The sequence below is a fragment of the Salvelinus alpinus genome, chromosome 3 (genome assembly GCF_045679555.1).
Source record: "Salvelinus alpinus chromosome 3, SLU_Salpinus.1, whole genome shotgun sequence".
In the NCBI taxonomy this organism is placed as follows: domain Eukaryota; kingdom Metazoa; phylum Chordata; class Actinopteri; order Salmoniformes; family Salmonidae; genus Salvelinus; species Salvelinus alpinus.
In genome coordinates this window covers 15033061-15048575 of record NC_092088.1, presented here as the reverse complement: position 1 = coordinate 15048575, position 15515 = coordinate 15033061, and the positions used below count along the sequence as shown (strand labels likewise).

The window sequence follows — 15515 nt, the reverse complement described above, 5'->3', positions numbered from 1 at the left end:
GAGTTCATAACGGACAACTGGCTTTTTTTTCTATTTTTTTCTTCTCTCCTCTACTCTGACCCGATGGTGTTCAGATCCCCGCTAGAGCTCTTTCCCGCCCATCTCCTCCTGCCCCGCATGCTCTTACCGGAGGAACCCCCTGCTTGCGCACCTGCCTCTGCTCTCCCTGGGCTCCGTTTCTCCGCAGCGCAGGTGTGTGTGTGTGTGTGTTTATTTGTTTGTGGTGTGTGTCATACTTTTGGAGATGACAGTTGTTGTTCTTGTCAGGTGGCAGGTGTGTGTGAGACTCTGGAGGAAACCGGGGACGTCGAGCGGCTCGCGCGGTTTCTGTGGTCCCTGCCGGTGGCCCCAGGTGGTGCGTGCTTCATTACAGAGCATGAGTCCGTCTGGAGGGCGCGTGCCGTGGTCGCCTTTCACACCGGGAACTACCGCGAACTCTACTGCATCCTGGAGAACCACAGCTTTATGCGCCGCGCCTCGCACGGTAAACTACAGGCCATGTGGCTCGAGGCGCACTACCGGGAGGCTGAGAGGCTGCGCGGGCGGTCGCTGGGCCCGGTGGACAAGTACCGTATCAGGAAGAAGTTCCCTTTGCCGAGAACCATCTGGGACGGCGAGACGAACACACACTGCTTCAAGGTTTTTTGTTTGTTTTATTGGTGTTTAATATTCATCAGGCTATGGCTTTTCTGGAGTTGTAGCCCAATTCTACACTTTAATTGTTATGGATAGCCTACATCTAATTTCGATTTATTTACGTATTGTTTGGATGACATTATTATTTGTTTTCCCATAAGTAGCCTACAGTTTATGATGTTGATGATCATTTCCAGGAGCGGACGCGGGGCCTGCTGCGGGAACGGTACCTCCAGGACCCCTACCCAGACCCCGCGAGGAAAAGGGAGCTGGCGCGCGCCACCGGGCTCACTCCAACACAGGTCGGGAACTGGTTCAAGAACCGGAGACAGAGAGACCGCGCAGCCGCCAACAAGAACAGGTTAATAAAATACATAAATAAACGTGATTATATCATAATCCACAACTTCCGTTCAGGGAGAATGTACGCTATTGTTTAAAAATAGACGGGAAATCTGATTCTGCAAAGTGAACCCAAATGGAAAGCTTTGGACTTTTACATGAGTTCTGGATAAACATCTTGTATGAGACGCACTGATGTGTATAGAACTTTTACCTATTTTGCAACATTTGCACTAAGTGTGTGTCTAGGTCTATAAACATTTGGGTGGTGAACTGTGATATGGGTAATACAACTATTTGTGTGTTATTTCCCAGGCTCGCGCACCACGGGATGCGACCGGGAGCCATGCTCGCTCTGGCCAGGACAGAATGCAGCCCCACCGGAAGTGCATGCAGCCCGGAGATGATCCTCTCGGTAATGGACAGCGACTCTGACTCTGACATCTGAAACTCTGCCCATTGATAACGGGATACATGCTACTAAGGGGCTTGGATTTCACAGAGAATTCATATGGACATATTTATTTTTGTTATGTTATAAGAGTTTGCTGTCTGAAACAGACCTACATGATATTTACAATGTGCAGAACATCCATCTCTCTCTTATCTTTCTTTTGTTCTCTCTTTCTCTCTCTCTTCTGATGCTTTTCTGACAATCATGGTGTTTAGTGCACCTTCCCAGTCTGTTTGTCTATCTGTAAATAAATTATTCACCTGATGTCAGGGAAATTGTACAGAAGGTCATTTGAAGCACTGTAAAGGCCTGTTTGTTGGTTTATAATTGACAATTACGTACTTTATGAAAATACATGAAGTTGATATAATTGTTATGAGTTTATTTATTATTGCACTAGAGTTGGTGGTTGTTCTACAAAGCATAAAGCGTTGTTATACACGGAGTCTGACTGCTTTTTGCAACGTGTTATTTCATCACTGCGTGAACATAAACTGGTATCAAGTCATGTGAAACAGCGCCGTCTGGTGGCCACAATGAGATGTCATTATGCTGGCAGACGCACTTCCTCCTTGAGACCACTAGATGGAGACAACAGACTAGAATGCAGAGCCATATACCTATTTGTCTTTGGTCTTTTACACAAGTCAAATACAATTTTATTGGTCGCGTACACATATTTTGCAAATGTTATCGCTGGTGTAGCAAAATGCTTATGTTCCTAGCGCCGGTGTAGCAAAATGCTTATGTTCCTAGCGCCAACAGTGCAGTAACACCTAACAATACAAAACAGAGGGGTTGGGTTAATGCGGAAGACACATTTCGGTTGAATGCATGTAGTTGTGCAACTGACCAGGTATGCCCTTTCCCTGTCAATACACACAAATGGTCTCCCCAAAAATAAACGAATGAAGAAATATAGAAAAACTTGAACAAGCAATGTCAGAGTCCGGAATATAAATATAAACTCAGCAAAAAAAGAAACGTTTATTTTCAGAAAATGTAATATGTGTAAATATTTGTGTGAACATAACAAGATTCGACAACTGAGACATAAACTGAACAAGTCCCTGAACAAAGGGAGGGGAGGCAAAAGTAACAGTCAGTATCTGCTGTGGCCACCAGCTGTATTAAGTACTGCAGTGCGTCTCCTCAAGGACTGCACCAGATTTGCCAGATCTTGCTGTGACATGTTACCCCACTCTTCTACCGTGGCACCTGCAAGTTCCCAGACATTTCTGGGGGAATGGCCCTAGCCCTCATCCTCCGATCCAACAGGTCCCAGACGTGCTCAATGGGATTGAGATCTGGGCTCTTCGCTGGCCATGGCAGAACACTGACATGCCTGTCTTGCAGGAAATCACGCACAGAACGAGCAGTATGGCTGGTGGCCATGTCACGCTGGAGTGTCATGTCAGGACGAGCCTGCAGGAAGGGTACCACAAGAGGGAGGATGATGTCTTCCCTGTAACGCACAGCGTTGAGATTGCCTGCAATGACAACAAGCCCAGTCCGATGATGCTGTGACACACCGCCCCAGACCATGACGGACCCTCCACCTCCAAATCGATCCCGCTCCAGAGTACAGGCATCGGTGTAACGCTCATTCCTTCGACAATAAACGCAAATCTGACCATCACCCCTTGTGAGACAAAATCGCGACTCGTCAGTGAAGAGCACTTTTTGCGACGGTGGGTTTGTGCCCATAGGCGACGTTGTTGCTGGTGATGTCTGGTGAGGACCTGCCTTACAACAGGCCTACAAGCCCTCAGTCCAGCCTCTCTCAGCCTATTGCGGACAGTCTGAGCACTGATGGAGGGATTGTGCGTTCCTGGTGTAACTTGGGCAGTTGTTGTTGCCATCCTGTACCTGTCCCGCAGGTGTGATGTTCTGATGTACCGATCCTGTGCAGGTGTTGTTACACGTGGTCTGCAACTGCGAGCACAATCAGCTGTCCGTCCTGTCTTCATTGAACAAGCATGGGAAACAGTGTTTAAATCCTTTACAATGAAGAGCTGTGAAGTTTTTCTGATTATTACGAATTATCTTTGAAAGACAGGGTCCTGAAAAAGGGTAATTTCTTTTTTTGCTGAGTTTATATGTATATGATGGTGTGTATCAGTAGAGGCTGTTGAGGGGAGGATGTCTCATAATAATGGCTTGAACGGAGTCAATGGAATGGCGTCAAACACATGGAAACCATATGTTTAATGTATTTGATACTATTCCACTGATTCCGCTCCAGCCATTACCAAGTGCCCATCCTCTCCAATTAAGGTGCCACAACCTCCTGTGGTTGTTTAGAAATGATGGACAGTATATGAATAAAAAAAAGATGCACAGTAGTAGTTATATAGGATGAGCCTTGACTAGAATACAGTATATACATATGAAGTGGGTAAAACACTATGTAAACATTATTAAAGTGACCAGTGTTCAGTGACTATGTACATAGGGCAGTACTAAGGTGCAGGGTTGAGTACCAGGTCGTAGCTGGCTAGTAACAGTGACTAAAGTTCAGGGCAGGGTACTGGGTGGAGGCCAGCTAATAGTGACTATTTAACAGTCTGATGGCCTGGAGAAAGAAGCTGTTTTTCAGTGTCTTGGTCCCAGCTTTGAATCACATGTACTGTCTCCGCCTTCTAGATGGTAGCGGGGTGAACAGGCCGTGGCTCAAGTGGCTGAGGTCCTTGATGATCTTCTTGGCCTTCCTGTGACACCGGGTGCTATAGATGTCCTGGAGGGATGACAGTGTGCCCCTAGTGATGCGTTGGGCTGATCGCACCACCCTCTGGAGAGCCCTGCGGTTGCAGATGGTGCAGTTGCTGTACCAGGCAGTGACACAGCCCACAGGATGCTCTCTCAATGGTGCATCTGTAAAAGTTTGTGAGGGTCTGAGGGGCCAAGCCAAATTCCTTCAGCCTCCTGAGGTTAAAGAAGCACTGTTGTGCCTTCCACACTGTCCATGTGGATGGACCACTCCTACCTGTAGGCTGTATTGTTGTTGTTGGTAATCAGGCCTACCACTGTTGTGTCGTCTGCAAACTTGATGATCGAGTTGGAGACGTGCGTGGCCATAAAGTCATGGGTGAACTGGGAGTACAGGAGGGGGCTGAGCATGCACCCTTGTGGGGCCCCCGTGTTGAGGATCAGCAAAGCAGAGGTGTTGTTGCCTACCTTCACCACCTGGGGTCGGCCCATCAGGAAGTCCAGGAACCAGTTGCACAGAGCGGGGTTCATACCCAGAACCTCGAGCTTAGTGATGAGCTTGGAGGGCACTATGGGGTTAAAGGCTGAGCTGTAGTCTGGTGAACAGCATTCTTACAGTATTCCAGATGCGTTATCAGTTTTGCGCAAATCCTGCCATCTATCAGCGCCTTTTGGTTTGGATAAGTTCTAATCGTCACAATGGGATCAACATCCTCTATGCACTTCCTGATGAACTCAGTCACGAGTCAGTGTATATGTACGTCAATGTTTTTCTCAGAGACAACCCTGAACATGTCCCAGTCCATGTGATAGATTCTGATTGGTCAGACCAAAGTTGTTGAATAGTCCTTACCACAGGTACTTCCTGTTTAAGTTTCTGTCTATAGGAAGGGAGGAGCAGAATGGAGGCGCGATCTGATTTGCCAAATGGAGGGCGAGGGAGGGCCTTATAGCCATCCCGGAAGGGGGAAATGGTCCCAAATTGTTGATGAGCAAGTAGCGCAGGCGTTGTGTTGATAAAACTTCAGTAGTGTTTTCATCAATTTCGCTTTATTCGGTTTGAAGGGGAATATACACAGCAGTGTCGATGACAGAAGAGAATTCTCTTGAGAGGTAATGCTGTCGGCATTTGATAGTGAGATATTCCAGACCGGGAGAACAAAAGGACTTGAGTTCCTGTTCATTACCACAATCACACCATGAGTAGTTAATCATGCAACATACACCTCCGCCTTTCCTTTTCCCGGAGAGTTCTTTCTTCCTGTCCACAGAATGTATGGAGAAGCTGTATTGACGGGGTCAGTATATGTGGAGAGAGCCATGACTCCATGAAACAGACTGTCTCTCTGGAAGGAGATCCTCGCCCTGAGCTCGTCTATTTTAAAGTCCAGGGACTGAACATTAGTGAGTAATATACTCGGAAGCAGTAGATGGTGTGCATGCCTCCTGAGTCTGACTAAAATCCCACTCCGTATTCCTCTTCTCCATTTGCGGCGTCTTGTAGCAGCCCCTTAGGGGCTACGAACAAAGGATTAAATTCAAGAAAGTTACATTTCTGGTCAATTATTATCTACATTTCTGTAGATAATAATGCAAGAAACGTTCTAAGCAAATAATGTAAGAAATATCACAAAAAAAATAAAATGCTGCCAAGTTGGCTATGAGCTAGGAACAGGGCGAGAATATCTTTCGGCGCCATCTTGTAGATTGCTGTCAGACAAAAACCTCTTATCTCCAGAACAGAAACTTTTCAGGAAACGGAAAAAACTGCCATATTTTCATATTAACGAACATACAATTATGAAACTTTAGTAGCTATCCTTACAAGTGGTTTTTCTGTTAACTTAATGGTAACTTGTTGCCAGAAGTTGCTGGGAATTTGTATTTTTTTTACTGGAAACAATAACCTATTGGCAAAATGTAACTTACAAGACACTTGCTGCCGCTAGCAATCCTTGCCAGCCTACTGGGCCATCACTGATGTTTCTGTTGACAACATGCACATCCCTTGCTGATTGGCAGCATACTTTATCAGCGGCAGCCTATTAGAAGATTGCAAGAGTGGCTTATTCAAGGCGTGGCTTTTCAGCTAGCTCTTTTTGGTCTCCCGTGAGAGGGAATGTCATCCCAGCTAATCTGGTCTGTTGTATTCTGTTAGAAAATACTGAGCTTGCATACTGTCAGGTCTGCAGCCTTGTAAAGTGTATGTTATACTAAAGAGCCATATGATATTTCATTCATAGAAGCCAACATGTTATTGTTACACTTCTTACCTACCAGACCACAGTGACTGTGACAGGTTACCTACAGTAAATTACTGTGAATTTTACAATAACCCACTTGCAACTAGTTGTTATTAAGTTACTGAGAATAAAACGGTACCATCCTGTGAACCAACTGGCATTAAGCTTTTGGAAGAAGCACAATAATCTCTTAACATTGCAACTCTTGATTGCCACAAGTTTGTACACAGATTGTATAACTGACAGTGTCAAAAGAGGTGCTCAACCATTATCAAAATAATGATAAAAACGCTTAAAAACATTTCCACGGATGTTTTTTTTTACCATGCCCCCAAATATGCTAATGATCACATACGTACATTTCAAAATTATTTTATTTATGGTTTTTGAACTCTATCATGTGTTTACAAGCGTGATAGCTGTACTTTTAGTTTATGGTTGACGCAGCTTGTTGGCCATTAGCCAATTGGTGTTTCTCAACGAGTTCAAATCACCTGAATGCATTCAACTGGTATTTACGACTTCACAACTGGTAATTGAAAATAAGTGGAATTAGAATTTCTGTTAACTTCCTGAATACAGTTAGTTGTTGTACATTATATTCAAAATACAGTTCAGCTGTAGAAATACATTAAAGTTGTTCACACTATTTCACCATAACTCAGTAGCCGGTAACTTACAATAAAATTACAGGATTTAAGTAAAAAATATTAAGCCATCAGCGCATTGTGGTATCCCAGGAGGTCTACCCCGGGGGATGGTAATAGAGGGGAGGTACGTGAGGCAACGTTGGCTCCCTCTGCTGGGAATACGGGAGCTGGGCACCCCGACACGGACAGCTAAGTGGAGGTAATTAGAGGAAAGTGCCAACCAGCCGTGGAGGTTAAATAAAATGAGCACGATGGCACACCGCGGGAGAGAAGGGAGAGAGAAGGACACCGGTTAAGAGAGAGAAGGACGACCGAGCAAAACCTAAGTTATTTCTTTGATATATTTATTTTCTGTCTTAGTAAAGTTGTTTTTTGGACTAAAACCTCTGTGTCAATCTCTGCACGCTCAACCCAACACCCCACGGTCTACCACAGCATCTAAACAAGTACCATACACGTTTTTTTGTAACACTTCACGTGATATTTCACATGTGAAAACGTGTTTTTGGAACACTTAAAATGTGACATTTCACATTTGAACAGACAGTACCAGTCAAAAGTTTGGACACACCTACTAATTCAAGGGTTTTCTTTATTTTTACTATTTTCCACATTATAGAATAATAGTGACATCAAAACTATGAAACTACACATGAAATCGTGTAGTAACCAAAAAAGTGTTAAACAAATCAAAATATATTTTATATTTGAGATTCAACATACCTACATGTTTCAAGCAGACCATCATAGTCCCGGTGCCCAAGAAAGCAAAGGTAACCTGCCTAAATGACTACCGACCTGTAGCACTCACGTCGGTAACCATGAAGTTCTTTGAAAGGCTGGTCATGGCTCACATTAACACTATCATCCCGGAAACCCTAGATCCTCTCCAATTCGCATACCGCCCCAACAGATCCACAGATGACTCAATTTCAATCGCACTCCACACTGCCCTTTCCCAGCTAGACAAAAGGAACGCCTATGTGAGAATGCTGTTCATTGACTACAGCTCAGCGTTAAACACCACAGTGCCCACTAAGCTCATCACTAAGCTAAGGACCCTGGGACTAAAACACCTCCCTCTGCAACTGGATCCTGGACTTCCTGACGGGCCACCCCCAAGTGGTAAGGGTAGACAACAACACATCTGCCACGCTGATCCTCAACACGGAGGCCCCTTAGGGGTGTGTGCTTAGTCCCCTCCTGTACTCCCTGTTCACCCACGACTGCGTGGCTAAGCATGACTCCAACACCATTATTACATTTGCTGACGACACAACAGTGGTAGGCCTGATCACCGACAACGATGAGAGAGCCTATAGGGAGGACATCAGAGACCTGGCAGTGTGGTGCCAGGACAACAACCTCCTTCGCAACGTGATCAAGACTGAGGGCCAAACACGCCCCCATTAACATCGAGAGTTTCAAGTTCCTTGGTGTCCACATCACCAACAAACTATCATGGTCCAAACACACCAAGACAGTCGTGAAGAGGGCACATCAACACCTTTTACCCCTCTGAAAAGATTTGGCAATGGTCCGCAGAGCCTCAAAAAGTTCCACAGCTGCACCATCGAAAGCATCCTGACCGGTTGCATCATGGCAACTGCTCGGCATCCGACCGTAAGGCGCTACAGAGGGTAGTATGTACAACCCATTACATCACTGGGGCCAAGCTTCCTGCCATCCAGGACCTAAATAGTAGGCGGTGTCAGAGGAAGGCCCAAAACATTTTCAAAGACTTCAGTCACCCAAGCCATAAGACTGCTGAACAATTAATCAAATCGCCACCCGAACTATTTACATTGACACCCCACCCCCCACGCAAATTCATTTAGCAAATATTTTCTTAAATCTATTTTCTGAAAACTGCATTGTTGGTTAAGGGCTTGTAAGTAAGCAGTTCACGGTACACCTGTTGTGTTCGGAACATGTGACAAATACAATTTGATTTGCTTTGATTTGACGTTGCTAAAATGAAGTGCTTTGTACATAGCCGTGGGAAGTAGGCGTGCTGAGGGTGCTGCAGCACCCCCTGCGAAATCAGAATAAAATAATAATAATAAAAAAAATTGCAGCACACCCACCCTCAAAGTACTTTCCGCGGCTATGGCTTTGTAACACCAAAACTAGTGACAACTGAGTTGCCACCAAACGCGACAAAACCTTAACCCTTATGTTGTGTTAAGGTTCAAAAATGACCCGTCACTATGTTTAACAGCAGGGAAAACCCCCCAAATTGTATTTTTTCAACATGAAATTTGATGAATTTTCCTAGAGTGACCCCAACATTAGAAAAAGTGAAACATCGCCTTTGTTCATATTTCCATGAAAGCTGTACACCACCAGGGTACAGAGATTGTCTTAGGGTCATTTACACACCACAAACACACACACACACACACACACACACACACACACACACACACACACACACACACACACACACACACACACACACACACACACACACACACACACACACACACACACACACACACACACACACACACACACACACACACACACACACACACACACACACACACACACACACACACACACACACACACACACACACACACACACACACAGAGAAATTGTGTGTGCTACTGATTGAACTCAGCCAGCAGCTCCTGAAGAGGAAGATCACCATGGTTGGCACAGTTAGAAAGAACAAGCCTGAGCTCCCCCTGCACTCCTCACAACAAAGGGGAAAGAGGCCTTCTCATCAAAGTTTGTCTTCACCCCCACCACCACTCTAGTTTCTTAGCTCCCAAAGAGGAACAAGAATGTGGTCTTCCTGAGCACACTGCACAAAACGGCTGATATCAGTAATCGTGAGGACAGGAAGCCAGCCATCATCCTGGACTACAATCACAACAAAGGAGGCGTGGACAACCTGAACAAGGTGATTGGAACTTACAGCTGCAGGAGGATGACTGTCCGCTGGCCCCTGGTCATCTTCCATAACATCATTCATGTGTCCTCATACAATGCCTTCTTGATATGGAACAAGATCAACCCTACCTGGATGCCTGGTAAGCGGAACAAGAGGAGGGTGTTCCTGGAGCAGCTGGGAAAGGCACTTTTAACCCCACATATTCAAAGAAGGGTGTGCCTTCCCTGCGCAGCAGCCTCTGCAGCGCTTGTGAAAGCCGTTCAGAGAGCTGAATATTGTCCTGATCCACCTGAAGCTGCAGCTGGGGCAGGCAAGAGGAGGGGATGCCAATTCTGCCCCCCCAAAAGAAGGACTGTGAAACAAATACTATGTGCGGCACTTGTGGGAAATACATCTGCAAAGTCCATGCACACACACTTGCATACTGTCCTACATGTGCTAATTAGAGGTGATTGATTTATGTTCTTCACGTTTTTGTTTTGTATCTATTATCTTATTTTATTCTTATTTATTATTGTTGTTTATACACCTTTTGGGTGGGGGCAATGGTAAAAAAAATGGGAGAAGACTAGTATTTTGTAGTTGAATTCCTCATTGTACAGTATATAAGAATATATCACTATGTTGCCAAAAAAGTTAAATATTGTTATGGTTTCCCTTCAATAAAATGTATTCAAACTACCTTCTGCACATTTCTGCTACTTTCTTAGGCTATACAAGTGCTATCTCTTGCTAAAAAATTATGTTTACATCTATGCAGTACCTTTAGCAATAATAACAATAACAATAACGGTCCCGTGTGGCTCAGTTGGTAGAGCATGGCGCTTGCAACGCCAGGGTTGTGGGTTCTTTCCCCACGGGGGGACCAGGATGAATATGTATGAACTTTCCAATTTGTAAGTCGCTCTGGATAAGAGCGTCTGCTAAATGACGTAAATGTAATAATAATAAACCTCTATTTTCCTGAATTTCAGCCTGACTGATGTGCCCAAAGTAAACTGGCTGTTAATCAGGCCCAGAAGCCAGGATATGCATATAATTGGTAGCATTGGATAGAAAACACTTTGAAGTTTGTAGAAATGTTAAAATAATGTATGAGACTATAACACAATTGATATGGTAGGCGAAAACCAACCAGAATCTTTTTTCTTTGAGGTCCCAGGCTCTTATAATGGAAAGCTATGGGTCCTATGCAATTCTAGCTCCCAGATTGCAATTCCTATGGCTTCCACTAGATGTCAACAGTCTTTGTTTAAGGTTTCAGGCTTGTTTCTTCCAAAACGAGGAAGAATTTTGAGTTTTGGTACAAAGAGTCACAGTGGAAAATCAGTCTGTCGGCGCGTGACGAAGAGGAGGCGCGCCTGCTAATTTTACTTTTCTATTGAACATACTTCTTTCCGTATGAAATATTATAGTTTATTTACATTTTAGAGTACCTGAGGATTAGATAGAAACGTAGTTTGACTTGTTTGAACAAAGTTTAGCGGTAGCGTTTTAGACTCCTTTGTCTGCATGTTGAACAAGTGGATAACTGAAATCGATGGCGCCAACTAAACTGACTTTTTGGGATATAAAGAAGGATTTCATCTAACAAAACGACCATTCATGTTGGAGATGGGAACCTTGGGATTGCAAACAGAGGAAGATTTTCAAAAGTAAGTGATTTATTTAATCGCTATTTATGATTTTATGAAGCCTGTGCTGGTTGAAAAATATGTTGATGTGGGGCGCCGTCCTCAAACAATCGCATGGTATGCTTTCGCTGTAAAGCCTATTGTAAATCGGACAACGCAGTTAAATTAAAAAGAATTTAAGCTTTTAAACGATATAAGATACTTGTATGTTCATGAATGTTTGATATTATGATTATTTATTTGAATTGCGCGCCCTCCAATTTCACCGGATGTTGTCGACAGCCTTATTAATGAAGAAAACAATTATGACAGGTGTGTTGTAATAAAAACGAGTGGTGTCCACTGATTAAAGGCAGTCTTTCTGAGAAATCAGAGAACGACATTGATCTATACGCTGACTCTATCCACATCGAAGGGACAGCAGTGGAGAAGGTAGAAAGTTTTAAGTTCCTGGGCGTACATATCACAGACAAACTGAAATGGTCCACCCACACAGACAGTGTGGTGAAGAAGGCGCAACAGTGCCTCTTCAACCTCAGGAGGCTGAAGAAATGTGGCTTGTCACCCAAAACCCTGACAAACCTTTACAGATGCACAATCGAGAGCATCCTGTCGGGCTGTATCACAGCCTGGTACGGCAGCTGCACCGCCCTCAACCGCAAGGCTCTCCAGAGGGTGGTACGGTCTACACAACGCATCATTGGGGGCAAACTACCTGCCCTCCATGACACTTACAGCACACGATGTCACAGGAAGACCAAAAAGATCATCGAGGACAACAACCACCCAAGCCACTGCCTGTTCACACTGCTACCATCCAGAAGGTGAGGTCAGTACAGGTGCATCAAAACTGGGACCGAGAGATTGAGAAACAGCTTCTATCTCAAGGCCATCAGACTGCTAAACAGCCACCACTAACTCAGAGAGGCTGCTGCCCATTGAGACCCAATCCCTGGACACTTTAATAAATGGATCACTCGTCACTTTAAACAATGGCACTCTAAATAATGCCACTTTAATAATGTATCCATATCTTACATTACTCATATCACATGTATATACTGTATTTTACACCATCTACTGCACCTTGCCTGTGCCGCTCGGCCATCGCTCATCCATATACTTATATGTACATATTCTCATTCACCCCTTTAGATTTGTGTGTATTAGGTAGTTGTTGGGGAATTGTGAGATTACTTGTTAGATTTGTGTGCATCAGTTAGTTGTTGGGAATTGTTAGATTATTTGTTAGATATTACTGCACTGTTGGAACTAGAAGCACAAGCACTTCGCTACACTCGCATTTACATCTGCTAACCATGTGTATGTGACCAATAAAATTTGATTTGATTTAATACTAACATTGAAGTATACTTTTTCCCCCTTCAAACATGCATACAACATTGTGTAAAATAATCATAAAGTTGAAAACATTTGAATTACCCATAATCAGAGCAATGCAGAAAATCGGTAAACAAAAGAAAAGTTCTACCACAGCGATCATGTTATTTTTGGAAGCACATTTGATTCTGAGTTCGGACATATAAAGTTTGCATGTGACAACTACTTCTAAGACACATACTGTACATTCAGTTGTTCCGAACACACTTCACTTGCGCTAAAGAGGGAGGCTTGTTCAGCTGGTGCTATCACACACGCAGATCAAATACACCGCTGGAATGCAGATTAAAGGTGTTTACATGTACTAATCATTTAAAAGATTGCTCAGAAAACCAGGTGTTTTAATCAGCATATGCTTACTAAGATTTTGACCTTAGTTTAATTAAGATAAGCAGAGTAAGGTGTTTACAGGACTAATGCATAATCTGCCTACTGCCACAATCAGTTTAACATTGAAATATATATAATAGTTTGATGTAAACATACTATTTTCTCTGTCTTTGGTTGTCCTCATAAAAGATACTTACATTTGAGCAACATATTAAGTTCATATAATTTTTTTGTTTTTTGTTTTTACAGTTAGCTACTGTAATTCTATATTACAGTACCATACTGTAAAGAGCAATACATTATGGGGGCTCTATTGAATTCTGCTACACTGCTGTAAAATTATAGCAATTTGTTGCACCCATCAGTGAGAATGCTGTACCGCACAGAATACATTACCATACCATATATTGTTTTACATGTGTCCTGTAAATCTACAGTAACTTACTGGCTACTGTGCTGCCAGTAATTTACTGTAATTCAGTACCACCACACAAAATACATTACCATACTGTATTTTTGGGATCTAAAAACCTTTTCCTGTAAATCTACGGTCATTTACTGCCTACTTTGCTGCCAGTAATTTACTGTAATTCAGTACCACCCCCACAGAATACAGTACCATGCTGTAATTTTGGAACGCCAAAAACCTTTTGTGGGTGGCATGGTACACTATAAAACTGGATAAGTTCTGGCTACTCAAAAATGTTGAGGAAAAATGTAAAAAGAAATAGTTCAAGTGAGCAGTACTACCTTCATATGAGTAATACAAATGCATTTTTTTTAGTAAGGTATACTTAAGCAATAAGGTCCGGGGGGTGAGGTATATGGCCAATATACCACGGCTAAGGGCTGTTCTTAAGCAATAAGGTCCGAGGGGGTGAGGTATATGGCCAATATACCACGGCTAAGGGCTGTTCTTAAGCACGACGCAACGCTGGCCTTATTGCTTAAGTATATACCACACCCCCGTGACTGATTTCCTTATATGAATAGTAACAGTAAAACCTTTGAAATTGTTGCATGTTGTGTTTATATTTTTGTTCAGTATACTTAGCACTAGCCAGGATGGGAAAAGATACATTCAAAAGTTTTTATTTTTATTTTTACAAATGAAGTATATTTTTAAGACCAATGTATCCTTAACTACAACAGTAACAGTCAAATATACTTTGTACTTGATTTGACAGTGATCTCTGTGTTTTAATGAACCTCAGATGAATGTGCTGACTGGATGTCGTTCTGTAAAGGGAGTCTGCTAAATGACCAAAATGGAAATGTTAAAAAAGAGCATTTGCAAAGCATACTGCTGGTGGGTATTATTCTAATGAGCTCTGCCCTCAACTATTTTGTATTTTGATCAAATGTGGCCTTGTTTGGGGGCAGAGGCCATTAGAATAATACCCAGCAGTGCTTTCTAAGTTTTCATTTTTATATTGACATTTTGGTAATCTAGCAGACGCTCTTATCCAGAGCGACTTACAGTCAGTGAATGAAACTAAGTTAAACAAGAATATACCCCAGTTATAGCAAATAAAAAGATGGCGTTACCGTTAATGAGAATGTTATAGTGGACAAGTAGCAAGTATGTTTTTTAAAATGAGAAAATACAAAATACATGTAAATTACATGTAAAATAATGAAATGCTTACAAAAAGGTCTGCATGAATTGTATTTCAGGTCAGCAAAATTCAAATGACAAAATAGGTTTTGAAAGTGTTGAAATACATATATCAAATACATGTAACAGAATTACTGCCTGTTGTGGCACTAGCTACCTGCACTGTAAATACGCAACAGTTTACTAACCACGGGGCTTCCAGTAATGCCCTGTAAATATGCAACAGTTTACTAACCACGGGGCTTCCAGTAATGCCCTGTAAATACGCAACAGTTTACTAACCACGGTGCTTCCAGTAATGCACTGAACATGCTACTGTAGTCAGTTGCTCAAGTAATATGCTGTAAATATGTGTTACAGTAAAGGTCCTGTAAATGTACAGTAACATACTGGCTACTGTGCCGCCAGTAATTTACTGTAAAAATTACAGGTAATGTTTTATAGTGCAGATCTCAGCTCAGGTGCACTACTTTTCATGGTTTCATTTCACAATCATAGTGTTTTGAGTCTTTTTTTAGTTCATTGTAGGCTACATTCGAGGGGAGTTAGCTAACTGCTTTCCAAAACCTAGGCTTACATATAAAACATGAAAATGG

General features: G+C 42.9%; 1 protein-coding gene across 1 annotated transcript; it reads left to right on the top strand.

Moving 5' to 3' along the window:
- On the top strand, positions 1-1877 carry LOC139569697 (homeobox protein SIX3-like). Its single transcript, XM_071391100.1, has 4 exons — positions 1-192; positions 268-639; positions 834-997; positions 1294-1877. The coding sequence occupies exons 1-4, from the start codon at positions 64-66 to the stop codon at positions 1424-1426; spliced, it is 798 nt and encodes a 265-aa protein (XP_071247201.1). The 5' UTR covers positions 1-63; the 3' UTR covers positions 1427-1877.
- The last annotated feature ends 13638 nt before the right edge of the window (positions 1878-15515 follow it).